We start from the raw sequence: 27,275 nt of genomic DNA, 5'->3' as shown, positions 1-27,275 counted from the left end.
CACTGTTGCATTGAGTCTTGTTTGAAATCATTTTGGTCTCAGCACCTATTCAGCTGTAAGAGCGGTGTACATGAAAAACTAGAAGTACAAACAGTATTTGTCTTGTAACATTTGAAGTAAGATAGTTACAAGCTTACAAGAGATTTTACCACGTGAAATCAACATTCGTTCATTCATTTATTCATTCATTTTCTTTTCGGCTTAGTTCCTTTATTAATCTGGGGTCGCCACAGCGGAATGAACCAACAACTTATCCAGCACGTTTTTACACAGCGGATGCCCTTCCAGCCGCAACCCATCACTGGGAAACATCCACAAACACTCATACACTACGAACAATTCTGCCTACCCAATTAATCAACAATTAAGCAACAGCACTACCCACTGCGCCTCTGCTTCGCCTGAAATCAACATGCAGTCTGTTAATGATTGACCCTTACTTCGATGGTACAGGGCATGGCCCCGCCCTTCATGGCAACTGTTTATTGGAAGATGGACCAAACCAGGTCACTTAAAAGCATCCTGCAACATGAAAACATTACTTTTTGCATTAGCTGGCTCACGCTCGCTGTTGCTCTTTGCTTCCTCTCGCCTGTCCAGACACTGCGCCGCCATGCGATTGGGTCATCACAAACTTTCAATGCAAACCTCTTAAGTTTCCGGAATGCCGAAACCACACGAACTTCTGCAAATCGACTCTCAGCAGTCCGTCAACTAGATAACCTAGGACGACAGCCACTCACAAGCAAAGGAATCCCAAAGACGTCACCGAAGCGAGTCACCGCGCAATCAGGAGCACTGTGCTTCCCTGAGGCCAGCCCGGCAAGGGAAACTCGACTTCCGCAAATGCACAAGTAACAAACAAACGCTGTCTCTTGCTGATCTGGTGCAGATTGATCTTAAGCAGTTAAAGATAAGCCAAAACCCTGCTCTTGTGGTTTCTCAGGTCTGATTTTTAAGATCTAGTAAGAAGTACTAGAATTCATTTGTGGCAGCTGTCAACTTATTTTGCATCCTCTGAACTGCCTTTGTGTGTATGTGTGAATGTGTGTGTGTGCGTTTGTTTGTTGTTTGCTTATTACGTAGTTAGTTTCATGTATCAAAGTGTAGCTCAATAAATCTTTGTTCTCATTTTGTAAGAACTGTGTTCGTGTTTATGCACTTCTAAGTCATATCCTCGAGCTGTAGATTTTGTTTCCTTGCTAAAAGTTAACCCAATACTGTGTTATGTTATTATTGTTGAAAAAGGAAATAATATAAACGAGATCGGTAAGATACAATGTCTTCTATTTGCTGGACAAATGGTAGATAAAGTGTGAATCTTTTGATCTGATTGAATCCGATTCATTGAAATGAGCTAAGAAATCCCTGATCGATCTTTTAATGTAGGTTGATCCCCTACAATAGTGAAAACGTTGTTGATAGTGATGTTAGGGGCTCGAGACGACTTTAAATGCTAAAATCATGAACACCATACACAGACTCAGTTACTAGATCAGCAGCAAGTGGCTCTGAAGCGTAATAACTACAAAAACAAGAAAGGCAAAAAAGTTGCAGGTCCACAACCTACCCAACAACTAGTATAAATAGGGCAAATACTTGCTTAGGATGCAAGAAGTCACTCACACAAAAGCAAATCCAGATAAATCACGAAATAAACGGTGTGGCCACTTCTTTCCACACTAAACAGCTGAAAAACATAATCAAACAATTTAGGAATAGTCCTCAATTATGTTACAGCCACAGTCATAACACAAATAAGGGTAAACCAAAAGGGATCAGTCCAGGGTTATTTATTAAAATAAGAAATTTATAACAAAGTATGGAAGGAATCAAAATAAAACTAAGGCTGATCACAAATAAAAGAACAACTCAAAGAAAGTAATCAAAAACTGTTGAGGGCAACAAAATAGCAAAAATAAAAAATCAAATACATGGACATGTAACAATGACCAATATGATCAGTCTGGATTGGTCAAGAGACCCGAAAGTCAGCAGACTTTACTAAGTTACCATATGCAAAAAACAATTAATTACATGGGCTACCATCTCTCTCATGACTTCGATCTTACTACTTTGAAAAATAGAAAATTGTCTACCTTTGACTGCTCTGGGCAAACAAAGTGCCACTTTAAGCCATTGAACAAGAAGTGCAGTCAGGCTGGATACAGAAATCCAACTTGACTTCAGAGATTCCCCAGCAGCTGTGGACGCACTTCCCCAAATGCTGCACAGACGTGAGCTACCTTTGAGGTCAGGTCAGAAAAAGAAGAATCAGACATGTCTTTTTTTTTAATCATAGTGACATTGCCACATCGCCCTGTACTGTGGCCACAGTATTAGAAAAAATTAGTTTTTACAGCTTGCAGCTCACATGTAATTGTTGACAGATCGTCAGCCAGTACAGTTTGCAACTCGGGGCACAGAATCCCTGCAATATCATTGCATAGAGAAGATAAAAGTTCAGCTTTAAGAGCTGTGTTGTCGACTGGGAGCTCCATATGCACCTCTGGGCTATCAGGGCTGAGGCAAAGCGAGCCCATCAGAAAGTACAGGCTGCTGATGAGACTATGATGGATTAGCAGCTTTACTGGGTTTGTTCTTAATATTTCAACATATAAACAAGTGAGTTTTTATGGACATTAAGTAAACAACGCTTGTAGGCTTGTTGGAGGGAACAAAAAAGGCTAAAGACTGAAATATTGATATGCATGCTGCAGGAGAAACTGAAAACGCGACTTACATCTTAGCTCCTCAAACCAGAAGTCTTAAATAGTCTTATAATTACTATAAGTAAACACATTTAGACTAAAGATATGTGAGGAAAAATCTTTACGGACTTATAATTCTAGCCGTATTTGGTGTACCCAATAATACATCAGCAGTTTTGGTTCAAGAGGATGGGCATGCTGATATCTCAAGGGAGTATTTGAGATCTTTATGACTACTGGAGACTCTTTCAGACAGAGTTGAGGAGGCAGTATGAGATGCTGGACACCTGAGAGAGAATACAAGTGTACATCTTACCAAACCAACCGGAGATAGGCTCTTTTGAGGAAGAGAGGACAATGATCTCTGTAGGACACCTTACTCTTTATCTTTTCATGGAGGATCGATGTAGGACAAAGTTTTTCAGCATTTCATCTTCTTCAGCGTTCCTATAGTGCAGAGGTAAAGACTCCAGATTCCTCCAGAGTGGAAACTGAAAAATAAAATATACTGTATTACTGCTTTTCTTGTACTATTGTGCTATTTTGCATTCTGGGTCTCTTGCAGCTAAAAGAATGTATACAATTGTTAATGTTGCTAATCTATGTACATAACTGGAAAAAAGTTTAGTCTTTAATGTTATTGGTAGACTTCTCTTCTGCCCACATCATTACAGTAAAACAGAAAATAAATAATAATAAATAATAAGTAAATAATTGCTTTCTGCTTCAAAGCTGTACTTCTAACATCATGGCATAAGTCCTGTTCAATGTCACATGATCCTCCAGAAATCACTCTTAATAACCTGAACATAGTTTTGTTAATTATTACCATATATTAATTAATTTAATCCATTTTAATTAATTGTATTATTTTTATTTTCATGTTTCTTTTATTCTTGTTCATGTAAAGAACTTTGAATTACCATTGTGTATGAAATGTGCTGTATAAATAAACTTGCCTTGTCTACCCGTTTAAGCCAAAAGAGATGTTTTTCGGGATGCTATTAAAATGTTTTTAAAATCAATAAAATTCCTAAAACTCATTGGCCAAATTATATACTGTATTTGCTTTTATTTTATAACAATTGCATGATTTTTTTCTATTAATACGCTGTTGTCGTTGACACACACAAGGCACTTTATTTTTTACTTATTTTGGTATTGTTTATAAATGCCTCTTCAAAGTTTTTTTTAAACTAAAATAAATTTAACAAAATCTCATTTTAAACGATTATGTTATTTGTGCAGACCATTTCAGACAAAACTGGCTAATTAGAAGGCAACGCTAAGCTACACTGTAAGCTATTTGCCTCTCTTGCCACTGTTACCACATCACAATACAGAACATTACCCTTTTTAGATATTGTCTTTAAAAGGTAAAGTGTAAAGAAAATACTGCACAACCAGATAATTATTAACTCTTAAGATTACATTTAGCTCTGCGGAGTGGAAAAAAATCCTCAGATCTCATTAGTAACTCATTGAAAGGTAGATTTTTACCAAAAGGTGAGCTGTCTGCATTGATTTTATTAATGACACTGACACAAACCAACAGGTACACCAAACTTCAAAATGTTACTATACAACAGACTATTAATCAGCACAGCTGTTTTTATAAATGACAAACAAAAATTATATTTCTTTGTTGTCATATCCACTTTTTTACTGATTTGTTAAAGGGGTGGTCCAGAATGTAATTTTAAGGCTTGGTTGTGTTTATAAGATGCAAAGCAATGTGTGCTCATGTTTCACTTGAAGGAAATCGCGTTATTTTTTCATATATCTCACTTTGATTATACACAGCTACTCAGCTAACATGAAAACGACTGATATATTTCCTAGTTCCTCTGAAAGGCCCGCCCTCAAGTGACTCTGATTGGTCATCGTCATAATGTGCTGCGATTTGCGGATCGGCTCCACATCACGCCCGTACAAGCACACGCTTTTCTGCTGTGTAAACCTCAATCAACCTCCTCCCTGCTCACTAAAATAAAACCTGACAAGTCTCTGTAACAAGTGAAAATGGGGTGCGGCTCCTTTAAGAGCGTTTGGCATTGTGTGTGCGTGAATGTGTGAACTTTCTGCAACAAGCGCATGTGCACTGGAGTTTTTTTTCTTTTTCTCTGATGCTCGGATTAAGTTATTTTCTGTAATATATCGTGAAAGAAGAATAAAGCACAAGATGTGGGATGCGACCTGTGTGAGCCTTGATTTATTTCTTAGCTGCTACCACGAGTTATTTGAGCTACCCTGTCTTTTTTTAACTCAACATGTTACACAACGTCTTTCACATGTATCCAGAATATGTAGGTGTAAGTCACATGAATCATCCACATATCTTTTGCGACTACATTATCTGAGATGTGAAAAGCTGCCTAAAGACAATCAATGCAGTCGCACACATACATAGACACGAACGTGCTGGTGAAGTGTGTGTGTGTTTACAGCAGTTTGGCTGATAAATATGAAATTGTAGCTAAATTGTCTGCGGTGCAAAGCAGCATTTCCCATTGTTTACATCGTTGCTACAGCTTACCGTTAATGCTAGACACTGTACATGTCATGATCAATTTTAACAAATAAAAACACTTACAGGTTGAAGTTCACAGCTTCTGCTTTGAGGAGATTTTAACCGAATCCAGCACTTAACTAGGAGAGATTCTGGAGCTGTTTTGTCAAATCATGCTTGCTATGTATTTTATAATTCTCTGGAACATAATTAATATTGAACTGTAAGCACTTCTGTCTTTGTGTCATGTCCTTTGGAAACCCAAATACAGAAACAGACGAAGCTCTGTGGAAACAGCACTGTTTGGACGCATTTTTATCTATATATATGAGCTATATCACACGAGTAGCAGGAGCAGATATTCCTACTGGCCTTTATGCGTTTGTCCCAAGTGCTGTCGACTACACACATGCCAGTCAATGACAATGAGTAGGCAAAAGAAAAAGAAAAACACACTCAAACATCTGTCGCAAAATAAAATGTTACATTATTAAAATAAAAGAATGATACAGCAGTAGAGCGACCATCACACACTTCTCAGAGCTCCCCAGAACTGAACTGAACTCCCATAATTGCGTGCTTACATCTTAAAAAGGTAAAACTACCACAAAAGAAGTCCTCTTATAGGGGACATTTATACACAAGGCATATCAAACATTAAATGACTGTTACAATATCACAATAATTAACCTTGAAAAAAGCAGCGCAATCACTACCAGACGGCTGTTGTGTTTGCGATAAGGAAGAACGAGGCTGAATCAGCCTAATTCACAACTTCTTATTGATTCTATCCAGTCCACCTTAAAAACTGCAACACTTCCGGTTTTCAGCTTTGCACTCAAGAAAACTCACAACAGTTTTAATCTAAGCAAGGGCTTATTATGTGGCCCTGGTGCCCTCTTGTGGATAGACAACCGTCTTTGTCTACTACACTATGGCAGGCTGATGGCTGCCAACGAGTTCTCTCAGAAATTGTGAATAATTTAAAATAGGCACTATTCTTACAAATAAACTGCATAGTTGCAATCTAAACAACTACATTCTTTACTAATAAAGCCTCAAAAGTACATTTTGTTGTGATGTTACTGGCAAAATATTGCACGGCCAATCAGATTCAAGAACCAGACAGAACTGCTGTATAAATATAATAATAAATAAAAGATTTCCCATGTATTAAATAAATAAAATATGTACAGGCTATTTTACTAATTTTACTATTATAATAAGTCATAATTGGAAAAAATATGATACAACACAAGATGTCTGACTGATCTCACTCTGATATGCAGTTAAATAAGAACATTCACTGAGTGGTTCTGTCATTAGCTATGATTCCATCCACCTATTTATATGCACATTTTGCATATGCGCATAAAAAATGGTTGATAGAAACGCCAAGATGTGCATAAATTTTGAAAATGCGCATAAAAAACCTATGCGCATAACTGAGTAGGATAAACTTTTTATTCAATAAGAAAAGATGCGCAAAAACTACGATGGAAACACTTTTACCGCACAAACTCCAGGATAAGAGATCATGTGTTGATAAATAAAATGTGTGTGAATGGATAAACCAGCAGGCTGAGCACATTATAAAACATCTGAAATGTTTTGGTCATTCTTAAACGCCTTACCGTTTCAGTATTAGTGTTATTATATTATTAATGACCTCCCGAATCAAGAGCGCCTGTGCTCTGCATCTGACACCTTCAAACGCCACCGCGTGTTCACTACATGTCAGGATTGCCTTCTGAGGTACAGTAATTTATTAGATGAAGAAAAGATTGATGCTGCTTCTCCTACTGAAGCAAATTTTGTTTTTATTGTTTATATTTGGTGCCAGTTAATCAAGAAGTGACGATTTTGTTCGCTTTGACTTATTAGATGGAAACGCAGCTTTATTCGCACGTTTTTCATGCAATAATCCAGTTTTGTGCATAAAGTTCATTCACATACTTTGGATGGAAACAAAGCTACTGTGTTTAATCCTGTGCAAGTCAACACCACAGTCTACCTGAGTATTGCTGCAGACCAAGTCTATCCCTTTATGACTACAGTGTACCCATCTTCTGATGGCTTTTTCCGGAAGAATAACGCACCAATGTCATAAAGCGAGAATCATCTCAGACTGGTTTCTTGAACATGACAATGAGTTCACTGTACTCAAATGGCCTCTACAGTTACCAGACCTCAATCCAATAGTGCACCTTTGGGATGTGATGGAACAGGAAATTTGCATCATGGATGTGTAGCTGACAAATCTGTGGCAACTGCGTGATGCTATCATGTCAATTTGGAGCAAAATCTCTGAAGAATATTTCCAGTACCTTGTTTAATCTATGCCACAAAGGATTAAGGCAGTCCGGAAGGCAAAAGGGGGTCCAATCAGGTACTAGTAAGGGTCCGTGTGCGTATACCTAATAAAACAGCCAGTGAGTGTACTATACAACTGACTTTTACTTAACTTCAGTGATTTAATTCAGTGATGAGTAATGAGGACACAAAGCACAGTTGTATTTCTCTATTACTAAACACAGAGACTCATCAGCTCTATGAACTAAACTTAGCGTGTTTGTAAAATAAGACATGCAGAATGTACATAGCTGTGAATCTCAGGACCAGGAATGAAAAACACTGTCCTAAAGGTATTCACTCAGCTATCAGTAATCCAGTTCAACTCTGTAGATTACCTGACTCTTAGTGCTGCCCGTACGGCTGGATACTGCTCACAAAAAATTCAATAAAGACAAAGGAAGTCCCAGCATTTCATCACATCCAGGACAACAGAGAGGCCTGAAAGATATATATTGGATTTATAAAAAGTTTTAATTAATTTAACTTTGTCTAAATTACACTAAAATAAGGAGACTCACCAGTCGCCATAAAGCAAACTTTCGTGATGGCCAATCGCTTGATCCTGTATCACTTGGTTTGGATAAATGGTTGTATAAATGGTATGGTACTAAAAAAATTATGCATAAATACTGAGAACAGCACCACTGTTTATATCAAAATTTCAGCTCTAAACAAGTTAGAAAGCAACTAAGTAACTTACCAGTTCTCCACATAAAATTTAAAGCATGAGTGATTTACTGAATCACTGACACCTCTGGCTAAATGACAAGCAACACCACAAAAGAGAAAGAGCTTTAAAACTATTGGTTAATTTACGATTTGTTAGAACTAACGTTACTGATTGTGATGTGTTTGTGAATGAAACCAGAGTATGAAGGTGAAAACAGGTAACGCGCTAATAATAGCATTTAACATGAAGAAACAGGTAGCTGAGTTAATGTTTTTAATTTGACAAAGTCTGCCAAAATTACCTTTACTGTGTTCAGCGGTCAACATTAAATTACCTCCAAGCAATTATCTTCTGTATAATGTAATTAAGTTAATATCTTAATCTGTGTCGCATAACGTCCAGTAACTAACGATACATAAACATAATGTGAAAAGCGCCAGAGAACAAGCGAAATTCACCACGTTTTCAAGCATCAAAATCTGTACTGTCGTTTCAGTAAAGCTATTAAAAGTGATTATTTTGCTGTTTGTCGTGTTAGGCGACACGTTAAACTGTAAATACAGAATCATGTCAAGATTTTTAAGTTAATGTTCAAGTTACCTCAAACTGCTTCAGGGAGTTTTGTGCAAAAGAACATTTATTTTTAAAATTACTTACAAAATTACAAAACTGTTAACTAGTGACACTTTACGTTACACGGCCATAATTGAGAAATAAATGTCGATTTAGTAAGAGTTTACGTTATCTCTTGCTCCCATAAGTTCTTCCCTGTCCTCTTGTTTGGTTAAAAACGACGCCGCTGCGCATGCGCACTTGCGCAGATCTCCAACAGTCAGCCTCGAATGCGTTTATTAATATTTTTAAAGGAAAAATAAACATCACATCAAGATGACACAAAAAATCATTATTACATGTGGCTTTTGTTCATCGTTGTTGTTATTATTAATATAGTGTATTAATTTTAACAAAATTAACATTTTGGATTAATAACGCATTATTAAAAGTTGAAGTATGATTATAAATGCTGTACAAGTGTTGTTTATTATTAGTTAATTTTAATAAATATACTAAGGTTATATTATTATAGCTGTCTTCAAAAGATCAGATATAGACATTGTCACTTTTCTGCCTTACAAAAGCAAAAGACCTTTACTCACAACACTTCGAGTGTTGAATTGAGAAAAATGACTTCAAAGATTTTTTTGTTGCCCATACAAATTAGTAAAAGACAGGACATTGGAAAATGTTTAAGTAATGACATTTATCTACATGAAAAAACCCTTAAGCTCAAACTTGACCTTTAACCCCTATTTTGAAGTTGCTGTCCTCTGCCTTTGTAAAAGGGACTTTGATTGTATCCATAAATGTATACATGTATATATCTATGGATTGTATCAAAGAGCATAGATCCTGGAAATTGTGTTGTTCCCACAATTTCTCACCACATAAATGCATCTTATGGAACAACTCTGACATTAGAATTAGAAATAAATGTATTTTTCTATCCACGTGATTTAACAAAAATATAATTGGTATTCTCTCACTTTTTGATAAGTCTGGCAACTTCTTGTCTTATGAACAATTTATGTCCAATAATAATTTTCCATTACCTTTTAAAGAATTTAATGCTGTGCAAAAAGCAATTTCTGTAGCCCTAATTCAACTTATAAAATCTCATTTAATGTTTAATGAAAATGTTATTAAAGAACCAGAGCTGATCTAAAATGGAGTTAGTATATTTGACAAAAAATGTAATAATAAATATATTCAACAAATCTTTCAAATTAAAAAGTATAATGTTCCTAAGAGCAAATTTTACTGCATCCTTCATTGACCTACACTGTAAAAAATGTTACTTAGATCTAACTTATAAAAAGTGAGGCAAGTGGTTGCATCGGACGTTTTAGGTTGATTCAACTTCCAGCCTTTTTTAAGTATTTTAAACACTAAAACATTGCTTAAAACAAATGCAATAAAATTAAGTTGAGCCAACTAATATTTCTAAAATTACTCAAATCAGATAAACTTACTTTTTTTGTTAAACTTAACTTACTTATACATTGCTATATGTTGACTGTACTCATTTTAATTAAGTATTATGAACTTAATGATCTAAATAAAATTAACCATGCATATGTCATTTAAAACTAATTTAATTGACTTCTGGCTGTAACCTCAGAAAATAAATCTTCGTTTCTATATTGTAAGCACAATATACACTAGTAAAAACAGATAAACAGACTTTCCTGTCAATAACAATTAAATAAGAATGGGAAGATGGATTAAAGACCATAACATGTATTCAATATCAATCGATGTTCCTTTTAATAGTGACTACAAAATAGGCCATTAATGTGGCTACACATACACAATACATAAATAAAAACATTAATAATACCAGATCCTATTGAGAAATCATCCAAGGCAACTCAGTGAGGAGATTTGCATATTTTGATGAAGATTTAGGATGCATAATGTCCAGTCCCACAAAGAGTCTCTAATATATCTCAAATGTATACAGTTTTGATGGATACTTGAAGTCGAGGACATCGGTAAGTCCAAACAGGAGCCATCATGCATTTGACAGGTTTGGCAAACCTCTGACAGTCCTATGATAATCCAAACTGTGTTGGGCTGATGGCAAATTTTTCCCGTGGGCAGCCGCATGCACCTCTGATTCCTCACAACTCTATTGGTAGAGACAAAAAGAAACAGGAGTTCAGGTGGTTGCTACCAAACAACATTAAATAGCTAAATACTGAATAGGAAATAACTACAAGTGAAGTTACAAAAGTCCAGTGAGAATGATGCATGGATGAAACACCTTAGTTTATCAGTTAAAAATTACCTTAGTTAAAATTACCTAACTTCTATTTAAAAAATAAAAAAGGTTATAGAGGTTGTGTAATTACATTATTCCATGTGTTTTTAGTTATCAAATTTTAAAGAAAACTGTGATTTTACTCAGTGTAACAGTGCATGTCATTGTGTTTTCCTGTCAATCAAAGAATTGTTAAAATTTAGGTATTACATTTTTTGTTTATTTTGGCAACTTATAAAGCATAAGAATGTGTATTTAATTTAGATATTAAAACTGTTTGAAAATGGCTATATGAAAATTATAGAATACAAGTTCTATAATTTAAATGTCATCTTCATTTTGCACCAAACTTTGCACGTCATAATACAAATTTTATTAAATAAATAAATAAATACATTGCCATTTTACACATTACATTAAGGTTTACATTAAATTTTTGCTAAAGCTACATTTAATTGACTTTTTCTTCAAATTTAATGTCACTGGCAAATGACAGTTCAGTGATTCAGTGTTATCAGTTAGCTTTATTGAAAGACTGACAGATAATAAGAAACTGCATTAGGATATTTTTATACTGTTTTTACTGTTGCACACATAATATCTGTGTAAAAAAAAACAGTAAAAAATTACTGTTGCACTTCAGATATCAAATGTAAGTTAATTCTATGGAGCCCACTATTGTTTGCAATTTTACCAATGTTTTACTAGCCTGCAAATAATTATAGCTGTAGTTGTATCTAATGTTTTTCTTACCTGGATGTGAAGTTTGAAGATCCACAGGTAACAAAATCACTTTGGTATCTAAAGACCAAGAACATGCATTTTAGAATGAGGTGCATACAGTTTAAATGGTTCTGTAAACATCAGTAGTAAATGTAATTTAAGTTAAAATAAATTGTAAATCTGTAATTTATTCACTATGCAGCATTAAAAAACTTATGGACTAAATCTCTAAAACACAAACTTTAAGTTATACTTTCTCTTACGTTAAACACACACTACTTAACTGTTGCATACGTTTCTGAATTTAATATCCATCCTTAATGTGCTGCTATAACTTAGGTGAGCTAACTTTAGCTAAGTTAGCGCTAGCAAACTGAACCCCCACACCCCGACCGCCCACCAGTGACCTTGTTAATCGGTTCTGCAACGTTAGTTATACCTACTAAGTGTTTTAAAACTACTTTCACTATTTTTTCTCAATAATATCACTTTTAATCATTAGCATAAACTAGCGTTGGTTAGCGTTAGCCAACTTAGCTTTCCATGTGAGAGCAGTCTAACTGTTAACATACCTGAGGCTACAGTACAATTTACAAAGCTAAAACCTCACCTGCCTAGCAAAGACAGCAGTTTTGCATGACTTTACAATTATCATTCGGCTAAATTTGCAACTTACCGTGTTAATCAGATCCGCTGCTGGGAGCAGTTAATGTCGACCATTGCAGAAGCTGCGTCTGCCTGCTAAATCCCGGGCAATGAAAAAGGAGTCACGCAAAACTATAAAAATCACGTTTTATGAACACCTGCCCACATCGACAGCTGCTCTAATAAATTGTCTGTGTCAACTCACTTTTATAACATTTATTCTACACAATAACCACGTAAAAAAATCTACTCAAATAAATTGCATTAGTTTTATTCAAAATATACAGTTATATAAAAACTGATATATTTTAAGTAAAGAGGAAGCAAATTTAATTTTTTTGGTATAAAACAAATAAAATTAACTAGATTGCAATTATTTAAAGTAGATAGAACCAACTTTGTGAGTGTAGCACTTTTTACAGTGTAATAGACTGGAAAAAAGCCTGGCTATTACCTCATAAGTGCTGCATTCCCAATAAAACAAAAGAGGGTCATTTTAAAATTCTTTATAAAATATATCCAGTGAATAGTACTTTGGCAAAGTTTTTGGAGATTTATAGTTCATGCATATTTTGTAAAAGTGAAGACGAAACGCTGATTGACATATTTTTTCATTGTGAAAACACAAAAAGCTTTTGTAAAAGCTTATATCTCCATATGGTTAAATACATTGCTTCTTCCAGACACTTACAACTTCAAGATATTATTTGTTACTATGAAGGTAAAACTGATATATCAGAGAACTACATTATTAACTTTTTTATTTTGTATGCAAAATATTTTATTCACAAACAAAAATTCTCCAATTCGCAGCCTTCTTTTCACATTTTTTAATTGAAATGGATCTTTTTATTAAATCTCTTAGACTAATTATTAACAAGAAAAGTGGTAGATTCTTGGATTATTAAGATAAATATTTTGGAAATATCACGGATACGTGAGTCCTTGCTTCCTCTTGCTGTATCTGTGTTTTGTATGTATCTTTGTTTAATTGTTTTATTTTTTTATTATTTTTTCTCTCTCTTTGGTTTCTCTTTTAATAAATTTTTTATATGTTTATATTATTTATCCTGATCTGTTATTATCATTGTTTTGTGTAAAATTGGATTTTGTATGTTTGTTATTGAAGTCAATAAAAAAAATAATAAATTAATTAATTAATAATAATAAATAAATAAATAAATAAATCAAAGAGCTTAGATCCACCAAGAGGTGACACTCTGTTGCTACGTCGGCCATTTGGAAAATGAAATTCCAATAGAACAACAGCACGGATGACTTGTTAGACAGAGTGAATCAAAATATTGAGTTAAATATGAGTTAATATATGATATATTCATACACCCCCATTGAAAGCAACATTTGAAACAATATCTCAATAAAAAGAAAAACAATTTCCAAAATGCAGACAAGACTACGTTTAAAGGGACTTTAATTGTAAGCAAAAAGTGAGCAGTCGTGCCAAGGCAAAAAGCAGTAACGTCCACATGACCAATATTACAGCCATATTTAATGCTATCATGTGCTTTGGCTGCATTTGCAAATAACTTCCAAAATATAATACATAATATATAATTAGTTAGTGTAGTTTGAAATTAATTGTTTACAGTATTGGAATATTTGAGTTTGTGCATTGTAATACTTGCACTGCATTGTTAAACTACATTTGCATTGATTTAGACTTAATTTTTAACTAAGTCATGACCTAGTTATCTGTATATCAGCGGTTACCAGACTGTATATTAGCGGTTCCTAAACTTTTTCAGAGTTGGATACTTCTTCCTTTTGCATTCTCTCTTGTACTTCTACTGCAGTCACTTTTCCCATTAGGTGCAATATTTGCAATTTAGATTTTTTGAAAATCCATTGAATTATTTACCTTTATGGATTTTTTTAAATAAATAATTTCTCAAATAAAAATATTAATAAGAAAAATATGCAAGTCTAGTAAAATTAGGTTTTCCATGTAACAACTAAAACCGCCAGTAGGTGGCAGTAAGACACTGTCTTAAGACATTTGTTCAGTAACAAAGCAACGGTTGTGTTTATGAATAGGTCAATGAATCGACTCTCTCACGATTCAAAAACGATTTAGAAACGACTAGACCGATGATGTGAACGCCAGCAGGTTGAAATGATGATCATAATTGTGGATTAAACATCTCTGTCCACATTAATTGCAGTGGATTTTATTGGGTTACAAGAAAAGGTAGGAAATGGTTTTAACTGCAAACTGTTCTGATTCATGCTGAATGCTAACACTGTCAGGGCATTCAGTCAACTAACCTTGTGCTAATAGTCAATATACTGTAGTCCCCGACTGCACTGAGTGAAAAATACAAATTATGAGGCAAAGTGGATTCAGTGGACAAAATAATTTAAGGCCATACTGCAAAAATGAGTAACTTACACCCTAATGATGGTTTTAACAAAACGTTACTAACGTTACAGATAAACCTCAACCACATTAGTGAGTTTAAAAAAAGAGTTTTTAGAGCAAAATAATTGTTTTGATTAAAATAAATTGTTTTCTTAAACGGTTAAAAACTTGCCTATTATTTATAAATTTATCATGTGAATACAAAAAGAAGACTCGAAAAAATGCATGACAAATTTGAATATTTGATTTTATTGAAGCTCTCCATCAACACCCCCAAACCCCCCCCCCCCCCCCTCCACACACACACACACACACACACACGCACACGAAAAAAGCCACTAAATGATTGACTATTACTTTGTATTAAATTTTTTATGAAGTTTTAAACGGGACAATCACGTTGCAGCTTGGTTTTATTGGAATTTAGAATGTCACGTTTCATCAAGTTCTAAAGATGACGTTCTGCTGAACAGGCGCCATTACTCACAATCCACTGTAGTGTGAAGATATACGAAGACTTTCTTCGTCTTTACTGACAGTTATTTGTTCGTAGATTTGTGCTTTTCAAATTGTTAACTATTTACTCTTTAAAATGTTTACATTACTCGGAGTAATTGCTTTAGTCCTGCGGGGAAGGACAGAAAACAAACCCCATCGAGAAGAACCCGTGGAGAAAAACTCTCCACCCACGATGACCAGTGATGGTAAACCATATACCGATGCTATAAGAACACCAAAGTCTGCATATAGGGCCCTACACTCGCTATCGTGGAAGTTTTTTATTATTAATTTTAAAACTTTATTTGTTAAGTTTTGTTAATCAGTTTTATAAAGTCTGTAACATACAGTCAATGTGTATCTAAAGTCGATTTAGTATATTTCTTCAGTTATTCTCCATATTTCCAAACTAGCACGTCAAGTTTCTGGACAAACTTTAAACATACTTAATTTTTACATATTATTTCTCTTTTAGGTCGAGATATTGATGATAGGACTGAACACCTGTCATCGGAGGAACCAAGCACCAGTGGTTGTCCAGTCCATGTTGACGACCACAGTGATGTCCTCCATTCTCCCATCACTGCACCGACCCTCCAAACTCCAGACCATTCTGCAGCTCAAAGTGTTGACGACGTCCCTACAGCCTGTGCCACGTCCGACTGTAGTGAGGATGATGTCCTTCAAGCTGCAGTGCCTTTGCTAGCTGACTTGTGTGCACGTGTTCTTCAGGACACTGAGCCACAGTCATGCCAGCAGCAGGATATGGAGAAAACTGTGACTGGTCAGTTTGTTCACTTCCACATTGAGTAATTCAATGAACATGCACAGATTAGACGGCAGTTTAACAGCAGTGTAATAATAAGTTTGTGAGAAAAATGGCAAAACCTAGAAGTGCTTTTCTGTTTTGTCAAGTGTGAATAATAACAGATTAAAACATTTGAATAAATGCCAGCCTGATTAAAATAATTAAAGAACTGGAAACACTTTACTTTAATGTTTGATTAGTTAATGTCATTTAATGTATTTGCTAACTAGAATTAAGAATGAAAATATCTTGAACAGCATTTGCTGTGAACAATGACAAATACTTACATTTCTTACCCATATTCAAAAAAGAGCAAGACAAACAGTTAGAAAAGACAATCAGCTAAAAGTGATTGTACAAAATTAAGGAGCACTCTGAATATTTATTGATTTCCTTCATTGACAGAGATGTGTTTGTCAGTGCAATGTTTCAGTATTCAGAACACGACTGAGCATTTACATCCAGCAGTGTCACTTTTTCAGTGTATGTTTGTTTGACTGCGTTTTACATTTATAATGGTGGGCTGCAAGACCCCAAGTAATCACTTCAAAATGTACAGCTTGCAATAATATGGCAAATTAATCTTACAATTATCAAATGTGAATAAAACAATCCTTAGTTATTACATATTATTTCTCTTTTTAGGTCGAGAAATTGATGATTGGACTGAATACCTGTCATTGGAGGAACCAAGCACCAGTGGCTGTCCAGTCCATGTTGACGACCACAGTGTTGTCCTCTATTCTCCCGACTGCAGTGACGATGATGTCCTTCAAGCTGCAGTGCCTTTGCTAGCTAACTTGTGTGCACGTGTTCTTCGGGACACTGAGCCACAGTCATGCCAGCTACAGAATTTGGAGAAAACAGTGATCGGTCAGTTTGCTAATTCACCATTAAGTAATTCAATGAACATGCACAGATTAGACGGCAGTTTAACAGCAGTGTAATAATAAGTTTGTGAGAAAAATGGCAAAACTTAAAAGTGCTTTTCTGTTTTGTCAATTGCGAATAATAACAAATTAAAACATTTGAATAAATGCCAGCCTGATTAAAATAATTAAAGAACTGGAAACACTTTACTTTAATGTTTGATTAGTTAATGTTATTTAATGTATTTGCTAACTAGAATTAAGAATGAAAATATCTTGAACAGCATTTGCTGTGAACAATGACAAATACTTACATTTCTTACCCATATTCAAAAAAGAGCAAGACAAACAGTTAGAAAAGACAATCAGCTAAAAATGATTGTACAAAATTAAGGAGCACTCTGAATATTTATTGATTTCCTTCATTGACAGAGATGTGTTTGTCAGTGCAATGTTTCAGTATTCAGAACACGACTGAGCATTTACATCCAGCAGTGTCACTTTTTCAGTGTATGTTTGTTTGACTGCGTTTTACATTTATAATGGTGGGCTGCGAGACCCCAAGTAGTCACTTCAAAATGTACAGCTTGCAATAATATGGCAAATTAATCTTACAATTATCAAATGTGAATAAAACAATCCTTAGTTATTACATATTATTTCTCTTTTTAGGTCGAGAAATTGATGATTGGACTCAATACCTGTCATCGGAGGAACCAAGCACCAGTGGCTGTCCAGTCCATGTTGACGACCACAGTGTTGTCCTCTATTCTCCCGACTGTAGTGAGGATGATGTCCTTCAAGTTGCAGTGCCTTTGCTAGCTAACTTGTGTGCACATGTTCTTCGGGACACTGAGCCACAGTCATGCCAGCTACAGAATTTGGAGAAAACAGTGATCGGTCAGTTTGCTAATTCACCATTAAGTAATTCAATGAACATGCACAGATTAGACGGCAATTTAATATTAGTGTATCAATAATTGGTTTGATTAATTTATGCTTCAGTTAGGGAGAAATGTTTAAAATAGCTTCTTTTTTATGATTATTATTTTATTTAAGAAAATTAAACATTTAAAACTGATTTAATAAATGCCTGCTTAGTTTCAAAATTGGGAACACTTCACAATAATGTTCCAATAGTTCATGTTAGTTAATTTATTTATGAAATAAGAATTAAAAATACTTGCACAGCATCAACATTTACTAATGTATTAATAAAATCTAAGGTTATTTATTTAAAGAGATGGTCCACCAAAATTATAATCTTCTATCATTTATTCACTCTTGACTTGTTCCAAACCATGTTTTGCTGTTTTGTTGAACAGAAAAGAAGATATATTGAAGAATGTTGAAAGCCTGTAACCATTGACATCCATAGTAGAAAAAAAAAATACTATTAAAGTCAATGGTTACAGGTTTCAACATTCTCTGAAGCATCTTCTTTTCTGTTAAAAAAAACAAACAATAAAAAACTCTGAATTGTTTGGAATAAATCAAGGGTCAGTAAATGATGACGGAATTTACTACTGTATTTTCTGTACTACTGTACTACTATAGTTAAAGTATTATTATTAGCCCCTCTGAATTATTAGCCCCTCTGATTATTTGTTTTCCCAATTTCTGTTTAATAAAGAACAGATTTTTTTCAACACATTTCTAAACATAAAAGTTTGTTCTGTGGACTATCGAAAAAAAAGTAGCTTAAAAGGGCTAATAATTTTGTCCTTAAAATGGTGTTTAAAAAATTTAAAACTGCTTTTATTGTAGCCAAAATAAAACAAATAAGACTTTCTCTAGAAGAAAAAATATTATCAGACATACTGTGAAAATTTCCTTGCTCTGTTAAACATAATTTGGGAAATATTTAAAAAAGAAAAAAAATCAAAGGGGGGCTAATAATTCTGACTTCAGAATTCTGACATTTTGGGGCTACAACACCCCAAATACTCACTTCAAAATGTACAGCACACTTTAACATGGCTAATTAACATTTCATTAAAAAAAGTTAAATAAAACAATCCTTAGTTATTACATATTTTTCTCTTTTTAGGTCGAGATATTGATGATAGGACTGAATACCTGTTATCGGAGGAACTAAGCACCAGTGGTTGTCCAGTCCGTGTTGACGACCACAGTGATGTCCTCCAATCTCCCAGCACTGAACTGACCCTCCAAACTCCAGACCATGCTGCAGCTCAAAGTGTTGACGACGTCCCTACAGCCTGTGCCACGTCCGACTGTAGTGAGGATGATGTCCTTCAAGCTGCAGTGCCATCAGTTCCTCAGGAGAAGGAGAAAACAATTTTCGGTAAGTTTGCTACCTTGACACTCATTCAGTAATTCAGTGAACATTTACAGGTTTACTTCAATTTAGTAGGGTGTAAGGATAAACATTTCTGTTCAATTTTATTACAGTTTGAAATAAAAAAACAAGCAAAACTTAAAAAATGCTTGTTAATTTTTTTTTACCATTTATTACTATTACAAACATAAAAGTTAGAGGACTAATAATGTGACAAAAAGTGAATTCTACATATATCAATATACAAATAAATTAGAATATATATTAGGATTTTTCAGTCATTAAAAAAAATGGACAAAAATTATTAAACCTTTGCTGCATGAATAAAAATAAAACTAAAAACTCTGCCAAATGTTATCTGACAGAAGAAAACACCAGTAACATTTACGTTTATAATGAAACATTTTTCACCTTTATTCAGAAAATGCTGAATTCTGGAACACTGTGAATATTTGGGAAGTTGTTGTACTCACTCTTGTTCATTCATGCACAGATGTGTTTGTCAGTGCAGTGTTGCAGAAGAGCACTACTGAGCATTTACATCCAGCAGTGTCACTTTTCCCCTCAAATGTCTTTTTGTCCATATTTTATACACACTGACTGAACTCAAAATCCCGTACCGAAATGGTTAGGTGCGAATAGTTAGACCCCTACAGTTTAGTGGGCTGTGCTTCAGACTGACTTCAATATACAGATTGTTTAAATGTTGTTGATAACTAATATTCAGCTAATTTGTCTTTAGAAAATAAAAAGAAGCTCTTAATTGGATTTAGTAGTAGTAAGTGCTGTCACATTTTATTCCCTCATCTCTGATTTCTCTTTAACAGTCATCAATTCACGCCAATATGAAGTTGGTGATGAGCTCGGTGAAGGAGGTTTTGGAACCGTCTATGCAGCGACTCGTTTGGATGATGGACTTCAGGTATGGATCTGAACAGCAATATTAATCTAGCCAATCATTTTTGTCCTGTTATTCTGGTCTCACCATTGCCTTTGCTCATAATTCTAACACATCCACTCTTTTGTTTTGTTGATCAGGTTGCAGTGAAATACTGCTCGATGTTCGACACAACGTTCATCCGCATTGTAAGAAAACTGTGCTCTCTGTTTCTCCTCTGTTCCACAATTTTACATTTCAAACACGTCATGCTAACATTAAAGGATGAGTTCACCCATAAATAAAGTTATGTTATTAATTACTTTCCCTCATGTCATTCCAACCCTCTGAGACCTTTGTTCATCTTCAGAACACAAGTTTAAATATTTTTGATTAAATCCTAGAGATCAACTCTACATAAAAAGCTCCAAGAACACTTTTAAGACTAAAAAACAAAGGTTTTGGTTCCTTTTCTGGACTTTGAGCATCTCATTGCTATTGATGAAGGATGAGGGATTTGTGTTGCTAAGATGAAAGAAGCTGTCAGAGTATTGAAACAACATGACGGTTTTTAATAACATAATTGGGTGAATTAATTCTTTAATCACAGACAGCAAATAGTATTTTAGTAGACAATCGACTGATTTCAATTCTTTTACCACTGATTCATCATAAAAACCTTCTTTCTTCTAGGATGGTTTTGCTCAACCACTTCCAATAGAAATTGTGCTTCAAACCCTTGTGAATCAAGGCCCAAGGGTTCCTGAAATTATTGAGCTTCTGGACTGGAAGGTGGAACGTGACTTCTACTGCATGGTCCTGGAACGGCCCATACCCTGTCAGCCCTTGAACAATTTCATAGAAAGCTATGTTGGGTCCATTGATGAAGATGACATACGGTTCATCATGAAACAGGTCGTATTCGCAGCTCAAACTTGCTGCCAAAGAAAAGTGTTACACCGAGATATCAAGCTGGAGAACCTTCTGATCAACCCGAACACCCTTGAGGTCAAATTGATTGACTTCGGGTGCGGGGATATCCTCGAAGATGAGGCTTACACAGACTATTCTGGTACGTATAATCCCTTTAAACTGTGGTCATGACTTGAGCTCTCAAGAAGTAATTCACTGTTGTGAATCAACAGAATTCTTGCTTAGTAATGAATATTCAATTAAACATGCCTTGTTCACTGAAACAAAATCTCTTTCCTCCAGGCACAGCGGAGTATCGTCCTCCTGAGTTTCTGGAGACTGGCAAATACCACGGAGAACCAGCGACAGTGTGGTCTCTCGGAATAGTCTTGTTTGTAATGCTTTTCTGGAAGTTTCCAACAAGACGAGAACTGAATACGATCATGAATAAAGACATAGAAGGCCTGTCAGAAGGTGAGATCTTCATTTCAGCACAGAACAGTTGTAATTTGAATTACCAAAAAATAAATTTCAAGGTGATCATGTCTCTCTCTTCTTTCTGCACAGAATGCTGCGATTTTATGCGCTGTTGTCTCAAGATAGACCCCAGAGAGCGGATTAAACTGGAGCGACTCAACCGCCACAGCTGGATTAAGGTAAATACATGTTAATGAGTTTAATATTTTTGATTTGATAAGTTAGTAGACAATACGCATTAGATTTACAGTTTTATGTAAAGTTGTATATTCAGTCCTAATACACTATTTTATATTCATTCTTCATGTTCTTTAATGTCCACTTTCTTTACTTTAGGCATGTTGCCTATATTTGTTTTATGCAGGTTGTGTGATGACACTAAATATGATTTCTGTTTCTGTTTCAGACCAACGAAGAGAAGAAGAGCAGCGAAATAATGGGTCAGTTTGGTAGTTAACCCAGCACACGCATGCACACACACACTTTTATGGCAATGTCTTTATTAATGTCAATATTTAATCAGCACTCAAATGTTTTATGTGTTTTGTTTAATAATAGATGATAAATAGCACAACGGTTTTTCCACATTAGACAAGATTTCATTGTTCATTTGTTTATGTGTGTGCGTTGAATATGTATATTTTACATGAAGCATAAATATTTCTATAACTACTACTGTTCATTTAAACTGTCCTGTTTTGTGTGAATTTAGGTACAAATACTGAGTGCGTATATGAATCAGACAATAGTCTTGGATTAAATAAACTCTCTACTGATTGACATTTTATATCAACATCTTTGATTTTTCTTTTGACAGTCATCAACTCATCCTCTTATGAACTTGGCGTTCTGCTGGGTAAAGGAGGCTTTGGACTTGTTCAAGCTGCAACCCGACTAGAGGATGGCCTTCAGGTATCGTCAATTTTCATCAATTATTATCTTTATCACCGCTTTAAATCAGAGTATCAGATAAAAAAATAATAGATAGATATATGATTCTTATTTTTGGGATAAATTAAACTGCTTCTTTGTTAAACTGTTCAGTGTTAATGACTGAAAATCAGCCTGATCTCAAGAGAAAACTGAACTATTTTACCTTTTGTCTAATTGGTATGAATTTATGAGTTCATTCGTATGAAAATGTATGATTTTTAAAAGGATGCGTGGCACCAAACTCCAGCCCTAAACCAAAATGTCAACCTGGATAAGCAAATCACAAGAATGAGATTGTACAAATTCAGACGAATCAGCCACTAAATCAAAAAGTGACAAATTGCCATGAGATAGCATTGGACAAATGTGAACTCTGAACACAATAATTGTGTATAATTCTATAACACATGCTTTCTTTGTTCTGTTGAGCAGGTGGCAATTAAAACTGCCTACACCGAGAACGTCAAGTTCATCGACATTGTAAGTATGCTGTGCTCTTCAACTCTCATTCACTGTTACTTTAAGTATCTATAAATCACTAGACAAACTGTAATTGTCATCATGTTTTACACAATATCCATCCAATCATCATAACAAATATATTTCTTCCAGGACGGCTATCCGGAATCCCTTCCAATGGAGGTTGCTCTTTTAGTTCTTGCAAACCAAGAGCCCGCAATACAGGAAATAATTAAGCTTTTGGACTGGCGCGTGGATGAGGACGAATACATCATGGTCCTAGAGCGGCCCATGCCCTCTGAAGAGCTGCTCTCCTTTCTCCTGCGCCAAGAGTCGATCATCGATGAGGATGGGGCACGGTTGATCATGTGGCAGGTAATATTTGCAGCTCAAACGTGCTGCAGACGCAAAGTCTTTCATCGAGATATCAAGATGGAGAACATCCTGATCAACCCGGACACCCTCGAAATCAAATTGATCGACTTTGGATGCGGGGAAATCCTCACCGATGCTCCTTACACAAGTTTTGCTGGTATGTATGATCCCTTAAACTGTGAAGTGAGTCTCAAACTGTAGTGATGAGTTCACAATAGACTCTGAGTGAGTCAAGCTCTCACATAGCATCATAGAATGGAGTCCACTAATCGATTAATACTGTCGATCTGGTGACTAATGACTAATGGTTAAAACCTCTCTCATTCAGGCACAGATGACTATGTCCCACCTGAGTATCGGATAACTGGCGAGTACCACGGTAAAACAACGACAGTGTGGTCTCTTGGGCTACTCCTTTATGTGATGATGTGTGGAGATTTTCCAAATCGACACGACCTGCAAATGATCAGACGTAACATCTGGACCAAAGATCACTTGACAAAAGGTAAAATCTCTATTTGGGTCAAGGAAAGAGGTCAATCTGAATAATACAAACTATTATTTATTAATTAAGTTGTGGAGTAAATCTGAGCTCTCTCTCTTCTTTCTGCACAGAATGCTGTGATTTGATCCGCTGCTGTCTCCAGATCGAGCCAGAGCAGCGAATTGAACTTGAGAAACTGAGTCTCCATGACTGGTTTAGGGTATTATTTACATTCTGAACATTCTTTAATATTTGCACCTTTTTTTTATCTTCCTAAATTTTCATAATTGTTTAAAAATCTTTTTTAGATATTCTTTGGTTAATAATGCATTAAATAGCAGACCTCAATTTTGTTTTTGTTTCAGCCTGAAGACGTGGAAAGACCTGCACCCGAGAACCGCATCGTCCATCAGCAGTCAGAGGATCCCTCATTTTTTAATATTCCCTTCTTTTTACTTGTTAGTTTTTTCTTTAGATATTATTGTATATTTTAGTATGACTGATGATAGTAGTTAAAAAAAACATAAACACTAAAAAAAGGAAGTTGTAGCCAGCCATGACAGCAACCCTGTGCCACCTCAAGACCAGAAATCTTCAAGACCCCAGACTCAGGGACCGACTGATTCATCAGCTGTTACGGCATCCCCATTTTTTATTGTATTTTTTATTAATTTATTTTATCAATAAATATTTTGTTATTTTGTGGAAATACTAATAGTAGTTGTGCAATAAAAAATAAAAACATTGTTCGGCGACCATGTAAGCAACCCAGTGCCGAATGAAGAAATGCTATGTGAAACACACCATAGTGATGTGCAGAGCTCTCAACCACTGCAAGACGAATGCACAATATGCACATCAACCATGTACATGGTACATGCTGAACTGTACATACAAATTACCGACATTTTTTAAATATAAAGTGAACAGGAAGTGTTTGTGGAACAACAGTGTTGCGACGGAACATAAAAGATCTTTGCCAGGGAACGCAAAACTATTGCGAGGGAAAACAAAACCCTGGGAGGTAACGCAAAAACTTAAAAATAGATATTTACCTCATTTTCCTCCCACTGAGTTTTTTTTCCCCACCATCATGTCCCTTCTGGGTCTCAGTAAAATAGAAGGTACCAAACTGTATGTTTAATGTTCACTGTAATGTGATGTTTACTGTTGTATTGTATGTACATTTTCTTTTTGTTCAATAAAAAATATTGCACTCAGAAATGGCATCTCCATTTTTTTCATTTCACTTCATTTTTTACTACTTTAGTCTTAAACTTTACAAAATTACTAATGACAGTAATGCTATAAAAATAAAATAATAAAAGGAAAAAAAGTTGTACGATGGCCATAATAGTAACCCAGTGCTAAGTTAAATTCATCATTGTTTTAAATGTATACATTATATGAATTATTTTATTGTATATATTATTTAGAAATAATATATTAAATTAAAGCATATATTAGTGGTGCACGGCATTTACCCACCAGTCAACCTCAAACAATTTACCCAACAAGTTTCTTTTAATTCACCCAACTTTTAATTTAAATGTTGCTTTATCGCCTGGGTAAAATCAACATCAATATCATGCTCAATAATTGACGTTATATCAGAAATGTCACTGAACAACATTGGAAAACTTCTCACTAATCCAATGACGTCAGTTTTCTTGGTAGCTGGCTCATCAAAGTTGTGAGCATCTTAGAATTGTTTAACCTACCCTCAACTGTATGTCGCTGTTACGTAAAGAGGCATAACCTGTTGGTGGTACGGAAGGAACATTTTGCCAGTGATTATGTTCTCACCCCTTTAATAAATAAAAAATAAATAAATAAATAAATACACCTTACGGTAAGAATGTAATAAAGGAAAAACTTGCTCTTAATTATTGTTCATAATCTGATTCGTACATGCAATAAACCTGCACTGCACCGACAATATAGGTGCAAGTTACTGACTTAGACCAGTAATATACTTTTTATAGCTATAATAATAGGCTATGCACACTTTCGCTATTACTGACTTTATTAATGAAGGTTAGCAACAACACCGTTTATTTACGCAGACACGGATCGTGGCTTTAGTGCCAAAGGAGTGGTTTAAATTATGTTTTATTCTCCTTATTTCTTTCTGTTTTTTTCTAAATAACATAAATGTTTAAAGTTTTAGGAAAATATGTCAAACTATGCCTACACCAGCAAGCTAACCCACTTTTTATATAACAGGTAAATAAATCATAACCGAGTCATCACGCTTCATTATCACACCAATATCAGCGTTAGGAAAAAGGTAAATGTTACAATTTAATGTCATCTAAAAAATAGTAGCTAAATGTGTTACTTAGTTACATTTTAAGGCATTGGTGTAGCAAAACAGAGATGTCCGGAGTGCCTGTTTTGTCTTGGAGGTTTGTTTTGTTTAGGTTGTCCACGTGTATTTATTATGGTCACATGTTATGACGGTACTCAGCTGTTTTGATTCAGCTCAGCTCGCCAGTTGAAGTTTATTATTGTGTCCTATCTGGGCAACGCTTCTATGTTTCCTTCTCATTTCGTTGCGTTTGCTCATGTGTGTCTGTCTGTGCTCAAGACTGTGTGCAGGTCCTTCTCAGTATCTTTATTATCACGTGACAAGAGAACTCTCTACCCTACATTATCATGCAGGATACCTGCAGCGCAAGTGAGAGGTTGATCTGTGGCATCCACTTACTTACTACCACTATAAACTTGACCTCGCAGGCCGATCATCTTTAAACTCAAGTCATTTTTTTAAGTGTTCCAACTTGAGACTGCTGCTGCATAATGGGATGTTTCTTTACACAACTGTAAAAGTGCGCTTTAGAAATGTCAAAATGAAAGCAAATATTTTTAAGGGTTCTGCGTTTTATCAATTTTATAGCTTAGTTTTAATAATATTGATGAAAATGATATAATGATATGATATTATAATATTAACTATAGTGTAGACTATTGTAGGACTGTGCAGTGTCCAACTAAACATTTTTTTAGGTTACTCCTAATATTTATCCTAACTGAAAAACTAAAGTGAAAATGACTAGCGGTTGTGTCACTGCTAAAATTAATTTAACAGCAAACTTCTTCTGTGTTTTTCTCTTTAGAGCTCAAGAGAGTTGTATTTAAAGAATTAGTTAACCAAAACATGTAATGAATTAGGCGGCTGGACCTTCATGCCATCCACTAGTCCAGCCTCCGCCGCCACGTGTACACTTTATAGGCTATAAACGGTGCACCTAAACTGACGCGGAAAACCAGCTCTCTGGACTATTGCTTTAATTTCACATTTTACATAATTTACTGCTTTTTCATATAAAAAAATTATAATAAAAGATTAGTAATTAATAACAGAATGAATTTTCAGTTTTGAGTAAACAAAACCACTGCAACTGCAACACCGGTGGTCTTCCCACTGCATTAATAAAAATTTTCACTGTCACAGGGTTCTTGCA

At 35.0% G+C, this 27,275-nt stretch overlaps 1 protein-coding gene and 3 long non-coding RNA genes across 11 annotated transcripts in view; 1 reads left to right on the top strand and 3 right to left on the bottom strand.

Annotated features, from left to right (window-relative positions):
- The window catches only part of LOC110438027 (uncharacterized), a 40,616-nt gene extending 31,570 nt beyond the window's left edge, over window positions 1-9,046 (bottom strand). Inside the window, exons 1-7 of one of the 5 annotated variants that reach the window (XR_012391771.1) lie at window positions 8,846-9,046; window positions 8,094-8,182; window positions 7,911-8,013; window positions 7,548-7,637; window positions 3,028-3,202; window positions 2,100-2,246; window positions 1,627-1,690 (exon numbers count right to left, since the gene is read on the bottom strand). This is a non-coding gene — a long non-coding RNA (uncharacterized lncRNA). Of the gene's footprint in view, window positions 1-1,626; window positions 1,691-2,099; window positions 2,247-3,027; window positions 3,203-7,547; window positions 7,638-7,910; window positions 8,014-8,093; window positions 8,183-8,275; window positions 8,334-8,845 lie in introns of all 5 variants that reach the window. The other 4 variants (XR_012391776.1, XR_012391770.1, XR_012391772.1 and 1 more) reach the window with 4 other exon arrangements.
- Window positions 9,047-10,546: 1,500 nt separating this feature from the next.
- On the bottom strand, window positions 10,547-12,539 carry LOC137487817 (uncharacterized). The gene is made up of 3 exons (XR_011006561.2): window positions 12,466-12,539; window positions 11,820-11,867; window positions 10,547-10,934 (listed from the first exon to the last, which is right to left on the bottom strand). It is a non-coding gene; the product is annotated as an uncharacterized lncRNA (long non-coding RNA).
- A 2,594-nt stretch (window positions 12,540-15,133) lies between these two features.
- LOC561283 (uncharacterized) overlaps window positions 15,134-27,275 on the top strand; it is a 78,586-nt gene continuing 66,444 nt past the window's right edge. Inside the window, exons 1-17 of one of the 4 annotated variants that reach the window (XM_068213920.2) lie at window positions 15,134-15,518; window positions 15,788-16,096; window positions 16,766-16,993; window positions 17,662-17,889; window positions 19,040-19,297; window positions 20,119-20,213; window positions 20,330-20,377; window positions 20,862-21,240; window positions 21,384-21,554; window positions 21,648-21,736; window positions 21,964-21,997; window positions 22,375-22,469; window positions 22,923-22,970; window positions 23,103-23,481; window positions 23,653-23,829; window positions 23,940-24,028; window positions 24,174-25,215. In XM_068213920.2, coding sequence (XP_068070021.2) covers window positions 15,407-15,518; window positions 15,788-16,096; window positions 16,766-16,993; window positions 17,662-17,889; window positions 19,040-19,297; window positions 20,119-20,213; window positions 20,330-20,377; window positions 20,862-21,240; window positions 21,384-21,554; window positions 21,648-21,736; window positions 21,964-21,997; window positions 22,375-22,469; window positions 22,923-22,970; window positions 23,103-23,481; window positions 23,653-23,829; window positions 23,940-24,028; window positions 24,174-24,302 — 2,868 coding nt within the window. In that variant the 5' untranslated portion in view covers window positions 15,134-15,406 and the 3' untranslated portion in view covers window positions 24,303-25,215. Of the gene's footprint in view, window positions 15,519-15,787; window positions 16,097-16,765; window positions 16,994-17,661; window positions 17,890-19,039; window positions 19,298-20,118; window positions 20,214-20,329; window positions 20,378-20,861; window positions 21,241-21,383; window positions 21,555-21,647; window positions 21,737-21,963; window positions 21,998-22,374; window positions 22,470-22,922; window positions 22,971-23,102; window positions 23,482-23,652; window positions 23,830-23,939; window positions 24,029-24,173; window positions 25,216-27,275 lie in introns of those variants that run through there. The other 3 variants (XM_073925473.1, XM_073925480.1, XM_073925459.1) reach the window with 3 other exon arrangements.
- Window positions 16,485-19,270, bottom strand: LOC141375057 (uncharacterized). Its single transcript, XR_011006563.2, has 3 exons — window positions 19,069-19,270; window positions 17,691-17,861; window positions 16,485-16,965 (listed from the first exon to the last, which is right to left on the bottom strand). It is a non-coding gene; the product is annotated as an uncharacterized lncRNA (long non-coding RNA).

This window comes from Danio rerio, chromosome 2 (genome assembly GCF_049306965.1).
Source record: "Danio rerio strain Tuebingen ecotype United States chromosome 2, GRCz12tu, whole genome shotgun sequence".
NCBI classification, from domain to species: Eukaryota; Metazoa; Chordata; class Actinopteri; order Cypriniformes; family Danionidae; genus Danio; species Danio rerio.
The sequence above is the reverse complement of the archived record's forward strand: the minus strand, read 5'-3'. Positions and strand labels throughout refer to the sequence as shown.